Raw genomic sequence first — 12,350 nt, forward strand, 5'->3', positions numbered from 1 at the left:
ACATGACGTATCATCTGAAACATGGAAGTAGCTACATGCCCATTAGCCCACAGCGTCATTAACAGGCGGCTCGCTCAGTGTGTGACGTGCACTTGTATATAAAACATAGGCCTATATTAATGAAGGTTCATTAGTACGGTTTGTATTTCTCTGTAATGTAGCACAGTGTTAACAAGAACTTAAATTCCTTGCCACATCTGACTGATCTGACACTGTGGAAAAACAGTACTTAAACACTATAAAATTACTTCCACATATCAGAATTATTAAAAGCAGAAACATCTTGCTCTGCTCTGAATCTTTGTGATGACTGTGAAAAGACTTTTCTACCTTCCTCACTTTCATTCTGGCTGTTGTCTCAAACTGTCAGTTGCCTGTGAAGTGCAAAACTCAGCCTCCTCTTATGATGTGCTTTCTCACACAAGAAACTATTCCACATCCTCTCGCTGAGAAGTTGAACTTCTTGGCTTAAGGAAGCATTTTGACTTGCCTGAAAAACAAAAAAGAGAAAGCTGAGGGTGAATCTGTTCTCCAAAGGGTCTGCTTTTAATCTGACATGGAGCTGTTCTCCACATGACAGACTCCAGGAATGCAAGGCATTTAAAAGAGGGGGAAAATTATTGCGTTATATAGTCTAACACTTTTATTCTTCACTCGAAGGGTTTACATTTAAAAACAACCCAATCGCCCAAATAAAAGCTGGTATTTACGTAACATTTGTACCTTTTTACATAGTGGAAACATTGAACTTTTATGTTTCAACAATGCTGTGGTTTGTGTGTGGTTAGGTTTAAGCACAGAAATCATTTGGTTAGGGATTGTTCGTTACTTATAAGAGGGGACGGGGGTGCAAAAAAGTTATGTCAAATATTTTTCAAAACACTTGAGAGGAACTTGTGTTTTTTATTTTGACTTAGGGGAAGGGTATACAGAGTTAGATGGTTATATGTTGTATTTATTTCAGCACTGGTTCTTAAAAACTGCCAAAATTACACAGCCAGAAACTGTAAAAACAGAAATTATCGTTGGATTTTCAAATTTCTGACAGTCTTGGGACACATCATGTGTGACAAACGCTTCTGTCGGAACTGAATCTGAATTTAAATCACTTTATTCTGCATTTAAAATTTGGCCAAATCAAACTGATTGCAAGACTTAATCAGCATACACAACAACACTGAAAAAACAAACAAGGCTTTTTTCCATTCGAAGATTTTGTCTACAACTTGTAATTTTCAGACATCAAGGAGTAAGATCTCTTTTGACAGCCCTGACAGTGCCTGAAAGACCTGCAGTGGTCGACACATGTTGGCTCTTTTATGATTTAGCCACTACAATAAGGCTTTTTAATAATTCCTTACTGGTTTTCCTTCCTTTTCGGAGTGCCTGGATGCCTTCCTTGTCAATCAAAAGGTAATTAACTAAAGCATGCTGCAGGGAGGGTCATGCATTTTCTGCCAATCACTCAGGGAGTCTCAGAGAAAAATATCTGTGGCTTCAGGGATGGTCAAAAAAAAAGTCACATCCCAGCTACCTCCCTCATATTTTGATCATGTTTTAAAATATCTGGTTTTGGTGGCACAATCCCAGCTGAAAACAGGTGGCTCGGTGGCATCAGGGGGAAATGAAGCAGGACACAAACGAACGTCCACTGGGGCAGGTGGGTGGGGTGGTGGATGCGTCCAACAAACACTGACTTTCACCCAGGAGAGGATTGTTCACATCCCGTAAGATTCTAAAGCCAATCCCTGTTCTTTTTTCCTAAACCTAACAATGTGCGTTAGTTGTTGAATGAATAAAAAAGTCAATTTGGGGTGTTTCAGCAAACAGCCAACACACCCAGGGTACCTTGGGCGTCATATCTGGACGAGGTTGGAGTGAGAATGTGTTGGTCAAACAGAGGTCCGCAGTTTGGTGGGTGTCTGCCACCATCTTATTGATGACAATAAATTACTCTGATGCTTTATTTGTCTTTTTGTAGATGCATTTTTTTTTACCCATAACCCTCGGCACATGTCATGTCTGATGGACATCTCTGTCACAAAAAAAAACCAAACATATTTTTTTTAAGTCTTTTTTTTCTGTATGTCTTAATTAACATTTGGCCAAAAATAAATTGTCTGCACAAACTAAACAACTTCAGGATTTCATCTTTAACCTTTAACTTTTAACTTTCAAACATCAAGTGGTGTGTTTTAAAATCTAATAAGTAATTCAGGTGGTGGAGGGAGGGTGGTACATTTTTGGGCAGTCGCTCAGGAAGGCTCAATGAAAAATATTTGTCATAAAGAAAAAGTCACTTCCCAGCCTCCCCCCTGCTCTGATAAATAAAGAACAGTCCCTTATTGTGAGGAGTAGATCATGTTTTGGCTTAAAATATCTGGTTTTGGTGGCAACATCCTGGACAAACAACAAGCAGTTTTGTTGTTTGCTGGTCTCAAACAGAGGTCAGCAGCTTGGTGGGTGTCTGCCTTTGCTGTGGCGACGTTTATGTTTACTCTCTTTTAATGAAAAAGAACAACTCTGATGCTTTGTCTTTGTGTAGATGTATTTCTGAACCCATCACCCCAGGCTTTTGATTTAAGTAACAAAACATGAAGCCTTTACCAAAAAGTTAAAGACTTTGATAACGTGCCATGTGTTTATAGGAGATCAGTTTACACAGTTTGGCAGGTGGGCCGTGGCAGTTTTTGTTTTCTTTGTTGAAGCAAATGGAGAAGGTTAGAAAAGTAGAGTTACAATAAAAAGACTGGGGTGAAATCTGATCTGAGACAGATGCCCGTTTAGTTTCCCTGTTAACTTGAAACAAGTGTTTAAAAGGCAATTCATGAAGTCAGTTTAGTTACTCTCCTTCAAATCCTCACTGCGCCGCCTCAGACGCCAATTATTACCTGGGACGATGAATCTTTTTAAATGACAATTTTGGAGAAACAGTATTTACAGTTAAGCCCTCGGCGGCATCCAAACTCCTGTCTGAGAACAGAGGGATTCAAGTTTTTAATTAATCTCAACGCCAGCATCCCTGAGGACACACACACACACACACACACACACACACACACACACACACACACACACACACACACACACACACACACACACACACCCAGGCAAAAACCACACAATGCAGACTGTAGCAGCAACATTTAGGCGTGACAGGCACAGAGTGGCAAAGCAACACATCAACCTTTGCGTGAACGTCTCTCTGAGACACTTAGTGAAACTAAAAGTGTCTGAAGAGGGGGTGGAGCTTCTGTGCCTACTGCAAAACACTGCAAAGTTCTGCTACGCAGTGAAGCGCCAAACATTTACACCATCCGAAACATCAGCTTCCCATCTCAAGCACCCGCCTCATCAACTACCACTACACTACTGCTTTAAACCATGACGCTCAAGGTTCCCCTCTAGAGTCAGTTTTGGACATATGAGTTGTCAAAATAAGCTGCTGTGTTCACAGGAAACTATGAGGTTCAGGAAAAGATGGTTTATGGTGCAGTATAAGAGACAAAATTAGGACTACTGAGAGGTCAAAGGAGGCTATATCCTTGCCAACATCAACTTCTTTTCTGGCTGGTGATAAGCTGGCACTGGTGACTGACAGGCTGGTTGTGGAAATCAAGAAGCCTAGTATTTATTTGACCAAGGTGGTACGACCAGACCTGTTGGATCCAACCCAGTCTCACTCCAAAGTTGTCGAATACCGCCACTCGATCAGTTATTTTTGGTGTCCAGTGAAAAAGCCATCCGCTGTGACTGTGTAACAACCTCTGGCAGCGTCAGGGGGAAACACAGCTGGACAACAACGTAAATTAAGAAGGCGACGGTCCGAGTAGGGTGTGTGGGAGGGGTGGTGGATGGATCCAACAACCAGGACTTTCACCCAGGAGGCCAGTGTTTACTTCCCATAAGATTGTAAAGCCAAACCCTGTTCTTTTTTCCAAAACCCAACCATGTCAATTTGAGATGTTGTACCAACGTAGTGCTTTTATTGTGAAAGAGACTGTATGCAAACGATATATTTCCTGTGAAAATGGAAGTGTATTTTGAAAACAGACAATGTATGCAACAGGTTGACATTGACACAGCGTCCCAGAACATCAACAACCAACACACCCAGGGTACCTTGCACGTCATATGACGATGTGAAAAGTCGACTTGATGAGGTTGGAGTGAGAGTGACCAGCCTTGTAAGCTAATGACCAACCAAGCCAATAGTTAACCCAGTGGGATGCTAGCCACCCTGTGCTAGTATCCAACCTCTGAAGCTAATGACCAGCCAGGTAATTAGCTGATCCTGTGGGTTTCTAGGTTAGATACATGAGAAACCACCTTGGTCGAAGCTTGGCCTCTAAGTCACTGGCAACACTGGCTTATGATGGGCTAGCTGGCTTTGTCAAGGACACAGCCTCCACTGTCTTCTCAGTAGTCTTGCTTAAATTATGTTGACTTTTGGTTTCGCACGGGACACAAACAGCGGTTTCCTGGGTGACAGTCCTGTTTTCTCACTCTTTATCCTACATCATCGTCAGCTGAAAGCTTGGTGTGTCTCATACAGACGCTTAATGGGTATCAGATGTCGAGGGGGTGTGACAAAGCATCTGGGAGTGAGAATAGGTTGTAATAACCATGTCAGCATACTCTGCCACTTCAGTTAATTTTCATTCTGATCCCGGATGTTTTGTACGGTTGTAAACTGCATTTTCTATTTTAATGTTTCGTGAATTATAATGTGAAAAGAAATGTAAAATTAAATGTGAATCAGTGTATGTTTCCATCAGTTAATATTAATATATATACACTGTAGTTCATCATGGTATTTCGTTTCCACTCTTTTATGTAACCAGGGCTACCTGCCAGACTCAGTCAGGGGATGTTGCAGTCATGTAGCGTCCTAGAGCACCAGGGTATCTGATGCACTTTTTTTTTTCTATATTTGTTCTGGCCTTTCTGCACAGTGGGAGCACGTACGAGTAAATAGCAGCAAGACACGGGGTGCTTTGCTGCAGGTGAAGCAGACTCAGGCACCACATCATGGTTAAAAAAAAATCTATTAGCCTTTTTCATACATTCTCCTCAACAATACAATATTTTTTCTCCTCAGATAAATGTTAAAATCGTCTGCACTTCTCAGTCTTTTTTCATAATTTCTGACATTTCCACTCAAGTGTTTAATGCGCAAATTGAAAATATGCATTAAACCAGGTGGATGGAAATGTTGCTGGTGAAATGGAGAGAGAAAAAGGCAGAGAGACATTGAGCGCTGCCCCTCAGCTTTTAGTCAGAACACACAATTCAGCATGATTCAACCTCACAACCCTTATTGATGTAATCCCCCCTTCAGCAAGACTCCCAGCAGAAAATGTGTGCGTGTGTTTGTATCTCTGCGTTTGCTCCTTTGGTCAGTTGTGCGTGCAAAAAGATGTTGTGCGTCTGTGTGTGCATTTGTCAGTGAAAAATGCTCATGTCTTTGCAGTCCAGCACAAGAATCTATTAGTACGCCACGTGGCTGCGTCCTCCAGGCGCATATGTACACCAAAATTGAAAGAATGCCGTGAATTGCAAAATAATGACCAAATTCATTCACAAAGACAACTTTTCAGCAAGCCGTGATGCAAAATGAAATATTTCCGTTGCACCATCACACCCTGCAATAAGCTGTTTTTGGCCATAAAACTAATGTAGCAGTCACAGACATTGACTGCCCTCTAAAATGGAAATTCATAAGCCAAAATGGCACAGTGGGAATATCAAAATATGACATATCCTCTGCTTCTTCTACCCCCCACCCCCCACTTCTCACTGTCTCTTGCTGCCTCCCCGTTCCATCCCTCCCTCTCTTCTCCAGAGTTTTTCAACAGAGAGCCCATCTGCTGTAGAAACTCTTCTGAAGGACATGTCGACCCTCACTGACACAGCTGACTAGGCAGACAGACAGACGGACGGACAGCCAGGCCAACGCTCTGACATCTCTGTCAGTTGGACTGAAGGGAAACAAAATCTATAACTATAGCTTTATTCCATACCAAGGAAGCTAAAATCATAGTGAACAGATCGAGGTGAAGCCGACATTACGAGCCTCATGTGTTAAACTCTGGCACTATCACACCTTCACTTCAGATGTTGCTGTAAACTACAAGAGCACCTGAATACTTTGGTGTTGATCTAGACCAGATGTGGTCGGCTTCAACTAAAACAAGTGCAGGACACAACTCAAACATGTGGTTTTCTGGGTCCAAACAGGCAGATGATATTTGATAACCCACAGATATTCCAGATGGAAACTCCTTCATAAACAAAATGAGCCAAGAGCAAACCCAAGAGTGCAGTCATGCTCAGATTCAGCTATTTCTACATGTGTTAAAAAAACTGGTCAGAACACTAAAACACAAACATTATAAGAAAGAGTGTGGATGACCCAATCACTAGAAAAATGTTGGCATTGTCCACTTCTGCAAACCACAGATACGTTACATTTGCATGATATCACCTCGCGGATATGTTGAAACTTTGCGTTGAAACCTTATGTTTCAGCAATGGCACAAAAAACATTCTCATCCCAGGCCGTCACATATCGCCGCTTTGTCAGTGGACTTTCACCTCTACATATTTCGTGCTAGGTATCCTCCTGCATCTGATCTTGATATTCCTGGACACTGCAACCAATGCTGGGACTTCAACAAATGCACATGGTTAGCTTTAGAAAAAAAACATCATTGTTTGGCTCTACATTCATACGGGAAGCGAACAGCGGGCTCCCAGGTCAAACCATTCTCAGTCCGACCTTGTCACATATCAGCGTCTGGTCATGGACTTCCCATGTCAAGCTGCGACGTCTACACGTTACATTTAGTCCAAAAGTCACTTTCAAAAGTGAAAGAACGGCTTTTATCATCAGTATCTGACGCCAGAGGTCACTGACCAAGTGCTGGTTTTTCAATGACTATAGAGTGAGACCAGCTTGCCCGAGTGAAAGTCCGGGCTTTATTGGACCCATCCACGTCCCCTCTTGCCTGCTCTATAGAGACTTTCCAGCTACTTCTATTATGTCATTACTGGCAGTGTTTTAAACTGACGCCATCCAGCAGCGTATCTACCACCACAACAGGTGCCATCCATCTGCTTTATGCACTGACGCCGCCCATCCATGAATCACACTGCTGCGAAAGATGGCTTTTGGAGTCAGCTTCTGATCCCAAAATCACTGACCAAGCAGCGGTATTTCACGACTTTGGAATGAAATACTGGAAAAGCAGTGATGTTTTGGTAATCATAACAACCACTTTTTGTATCGCTATCACTGCTAGAAACACAGCAATGGGTTGTTAATAACTTCCACATTTTGGGGCTCTAAAGCTGAGGGGAACACAGCTACTGATCCTTAAAAAATATCCACATTTGGGGGTTGAGAAGTTGCTAAAAAAGAGCCATGTTTTGTTGTTTGTTTGTCTCGAACAATAGTCTACAGCTTGTCAGGTGTCACGCCATCAACGATCCCCTCCTCCACGCATTTGTGGTTTGCAGAAATGTACCATGTCAACACGTTCTGGTGACTGGGCTGTTTTGATGCCTCTATGAAGCAAGAGGGACTAGAGTCAAATGTTTGTATTGCAATCTGTAGCCTCCCCAGATGACTAATAAATCCCCAACAAGCTATTTGAGAAGTGTGTACAGCAATCGGGCTGTGTGATACAATTACAGGAAACAGTTTTTCTACTTATCTACCCTTGTTCATACCAAATGAAACCAGCTGCAGGTGACCGACACAGCACAAGATCAGCTGCAGATATTCTGTGCCTTCGTCTCAGTAAAACAACCATGCACAACCAAACACACACACAAACACAGCTCTATTTCGTTACCCAGTATGGCCCAATTGGGATGAGCTCTCCTGTTTCTACTGGGATCTTGAAGGTCCGTGGCGGAGGGGCTGTCTCTGCCCAGAGCGGGCTCTCTGCCCTGGGATACCCTGCCCTGGGCGCCCCCCCTGCCTGGAGCCGAGGTGGCAGAGCTGCTCCAAGGTTCCCCACCCTCTGTAAGAGATGCGCTTCATTCAGGACCACCAACCAACAGCCATCAGGGGTCATCAGGGTTCACAAAGGTCACAGGGAGGTCAAGACTCCAAATGATAAAAAAGGGGATACTCACAGGTCAAACGGGGGAAAGGTCAAACAAGAACCGGAAAGAGAGCATTCAGATCATTCAGCTGACGGGCAAGAGTCGCATTCTGGGTGTTGTCCAGGTAGGCAAAGGTAAAAGCACAGGGGGCACAGAGGAGCAAGGTTTGTAATGGTTCCTGAGATTCATAAAAGGAAGAGTTGTGAGACCAGTCCAGAGTGCTGAGGAAGAGAACAAGGAAAGAGGAACTGTTTCCTGTAGCATCGCTGAGGGAGTATAGTTCTTATCTGCAGCAGACACAGTGAGGAGAAACTTTAATTTATCGTCAGTGTCAATCAAGGAAACCACAGCTGGTCAAAATCATGCTCTGCACCGACCTCCACAACTGACATCTTTTCACATCAGTGAATTCTGTAACTCTCAAATCAAAGCTGCAAGCACAAATAAAAAGCCCAAGCGCAACAACAGAACAATTTGAGTGGTGTTTACATAGATTACTCATTGACAAACTGCACAATTGGTGTAGTGAAAGATCGCTGTTTAGTCCACTTATGTGTGAAGAGAGTGTACACACACAACAGAATCAATTCAACAGTCACGCTAGCCTCACATGAAACAAGCCCGGAACAGGAGCATCTGAAGCTGCCTGGCAAATTGGGGGCATGCAGTTATAGATTTTTAGTTAGGAGGCCGGTTGTGGATGAAACAAATGCAAATTTATGTATCAATGCCCTCATTTAACATCTCTGAGAGCAGAGACTGGCACAGAACAAGAGCTCAGCTGGATGCTGTTTGTGTGTGTTTTTCGGGTGCCAGCGGGTGCATGCGTTCTCACACATGTGTGGGTGCGTGTACACTCTTGGCTCGTAGTCGAGTGTGTGTCTGTTTAAGGCCGTGTTTGCTTTTCAGGGATGCTGCTGTCCTGTGATCAAAAGAAGAGGCACAAAGGGAGAAGCGAGAGAAAAAGGGGGTGAAGCTATTATTCTCAAAGGGGGGCGTCTGTTAGTTAGAGACGCCGCTTTAATCAGACACACTGTGACTTTCGACAGACATGATCACAGGGGACAGGGTGTAAATTCCAATCAACCAGAGGAGACCTTTAAAAGTGCTAAGCAGGAAAGTAAAATGTTTACTGCTGTACCACCAGGAAGCAAGAACGTTCTGTAGAAATTACAACGGGAACTTCAAGTTCCCTTTTGCTTACAGAAAACATATGAAGAAGGAACCTCGCCAGACCACAGGGAAGCTGTGCATGACGACCAAATAAACTCTTCATGCATCAAAAACCAACTATAACAAATGACATGTGTAACTACCACAATGCTACATGATCAAGAATTTCGTGGACGTGAGTTAGAGATTTTGAATATGTTTCAATACTGTAATTATATTATAATTACTGTTTTGTTGTTGGACAGTTTTTAACCACATGCATAAATTGTCCAGGTCCTGAACTAACAGAGGTGGCTTGTATAACAGCGTGACGTTACACTCCCTTCATAAAGACAAATAAGAACCAAAACATTTCAATTATAGCAGAGCAGAGCAGAGCTGCTTCTCCTTTGGTCCTGTAATATCATCGCTGTTGATGTCTGACAGTGAAAGCTGGCTCTTGTGGATTTAAACAATATCTATGACACAATAAGAGTCGAGCAGAAGAGGTCAAACAGTGACACCGGCTGAGAACGAGACATTCCAACAATTTTAAGCAGTGGAAGAAGCATAACTTTACAAATCCACCTCGGTAAAAGGCTGAAACAGTATAGCTCAGTCCAGTCCCGTTTACTTGGTAGAGTATGAAATTCTATTAAGACACAACAGCACAAGTGAAAGCCCTGACGGCCAGAGCCGAGGCAAGTTAATCCTGCGAGTTGACTGGGTGCAGCTGAGGGCTTAGAGCAGCAGCTTAACACAAGGCCACGGCTTTGGCGCACCTGCCAGTGGTCAGTCATGCCTCAGCCGGCTGAGAAAGACAGGACGTGATTATAACACGTCATAATTAACTACACTGTACTAAAACAATCCTCTCTTCATTGTTGACTGAGACACAGACGAGCCTTTAAACATTAATCTACTGACTGTCAGATCAAGAGATGCAGAGACATTATGTAAAAACTAAGAGTTAAGTTCTAAACAGTGTTTACAGGACTAGATTTAAATGTGAAAACAGTCTTCATGTTGTAATATAATAAAACACTGCGGACACAACAGTTATATTAACATCCATGTTTAACTAAACAACTTCAACCCAGATGTCCAGGTTAAAACTGAGCTAACTGAGTGTAACAGATTACTTATAAAATGTCTGTAGTAACATCAGTTACCCAAAAACCAAATAACTCGTTACTTTTATCACTTAACTGACTTGAATACAACATTTAATCAAATCAACAGTTTCATATTTGTAATTGTCATGTTGCACATGCACATCACAAAGCAGCAAGATACTTTGGGAGATAGAAACACTGACATTCAGCAGCTGGAAATATTCCCATTACTTTGATTTTGTCAGGAGGAAAGTGACAAGAGCATCGTTGCTCTGGGATGTGGTACTGAGACCAACCAAACCAAACCACCTGAAACACCTTCTATGACATGAAGCTCCAGGAAATACACCCCACCAAAGGTGAGCCCTCCTTGGCTGAAGCTGGGAAAAAGAAGACCCCCACAACCCAGTCTCACTCCAAAGTCATCAAATACCAGCACTTGGGCAGTGACTTCTGGTGTCAGACACTGACGAAAAAAGACGGCCTTTCACGCGGCATGATACGCGGCTGATTGCTGTTATTCTGTAATGGCGTCTGGTGGCACCAGGAGGAAACACAGTGGGGCAACAAACGTAAGTTACAGGCGCAAAAGTCCAACTAGGGTAGGCGTGAGGGCTTTCATCCAGAAAGCTGTAAGATTATAAAGTTGTTGTTTTTTTCTAAACCTAACCACGTGCTTTTATTATTGAAGGGAAAAAAAGCCAATTCACGAAAGAGACTGTATGCAAACTGCACATTTCCTGTGAAGTGTATTTTGAAAACAGACAATGCATGTAACAGGCTGAAGTTGACACGGTTGTCCCAGAACGTCAACAACCAACACACCCAGGGTGCCTTGCATGTCATATGTGGACGTTAAGAGTCCATGACCAAACGTCGATATGTGACGAGGTCGGAGTGAGAATGTGTTGACCCCTAAGGTAAATGATATCTTACATTACCAATTTTGTGGGGTGTAGAGAAAAGTAATACGAGTAGGGTATCGAATTATTGTTGGCAGGGAGTAATAAGTAGTACTTTTAAAAGGAGTAACAAGTAGGGTGACCTCGGCCTCAACAGGCAGAGTGTGCGCCCCATCGAGTAAATGGCAACAGTAAAAGGACTACACCTTTCCAGTGTTCCAAACACTCAAAGTGCTTCTACACTACGAGTCACATTCACCCATTTACACAGACATTCACAGACTGGTGGCCGAGACGACTATACATGTTGCAACCTCACCTCAACCTGTCACACACCAATGGAACAGCCATCGGGAGCAAATTGGGGCTCAGGGATACTTCAACATGCGGGCTGGAGGCTCTACTTCTGAGCCACGGCTGCCCTACAAGAGGCTGAGTCCAAGTTCCTCTGCAGTGTTGCGAGTTCAATTCAAACCTGCAACCTGCTGCGTGTCATCCCCATTCTCTATCCCCCTTTCCTGTCTCTCTAGCTGTCCTGTAATAAAGGTAAGACGCCCTAAAAATAATCTTTAAAACAAACAGTATCAAGTAATGAATAATAAATTACATTTCTTGAGTAACAAGCTCAACACTTGTTACAAACAACCACAGTTTACATCTTCCATCTCGCAACACCTGCCCAGGTTTCCTCTGTTAACATAATATCAGTACATCACTGATATCTAATAAATTCTTCTTATCACACCACACAAAGTTTTGAGGATATAAATCAGACGTTTCACTTAAGATTGACTGTTATCTCTTAAACCTGAAGTCATAACTGTGCATATTAGTCCCATCCATCCCTCGCCTGCGAGTCTTGCCTGACTGCATGTGTGCACACGTATTTGTGTATAACTCTATTCGCGTAGGTGTCTGAAACTGTGTATGTGAAAAGTTAATTGTCCGTATTTGCATGCGGTATAAAGCAGCGGCGGGAGGCAGACCTGGCACATGCTCCCTCCCGCTGATTCGAGCTGTCAACCGCGTTTATTAACTATGATGAATCACCCCTCCACTTCACATC

At 43.0% G+C, this 12,350-nt stretch overlaps 1 protein-coding gene across 2 annotated transcripts in view; it reads right to left on the bottom strand.

Moving 5' to 3' along the window:
• gfra1a (gdnf family receptor alpha 1a) overlaps positions 1-12,350 on the bottom strand; it is a 176,025-nt gene that overhangs the window by 142,599 nt on the left and 21,076 nt on the right. Inside the window, exon 4 of one of the 2 annotated variants that reach the window (XM_049600227.1) lies at positions 7,860-8,030. The exons of the other annotated variant lie outside the window; for it this stretch is intronic. Coding sequence (XP_049456184.1) covers positions 7,860-8,030 — 171 coding nt within the window. The remainder of the gene's footprint in view (positions 1-7,859; positions 8,031-12,350) is intronic. 2 annotated transcript variants of the gene reach the window in all.

The sequence above is a fragment of the Epinephelus fuscoguttatus genome, linkage group LG16, assembly GCF_011397635.1.
Source record: "Epinephelus fuscoguttatus linkage group LG16, E.fuscoguttatus.final_Chr_v1".
NCBI lineage: Eukaryota > Metazoa > Chordata > Actinopteri > Perciformes > Serranidae > Epinephelus > Epinephelus fuscoguttatus.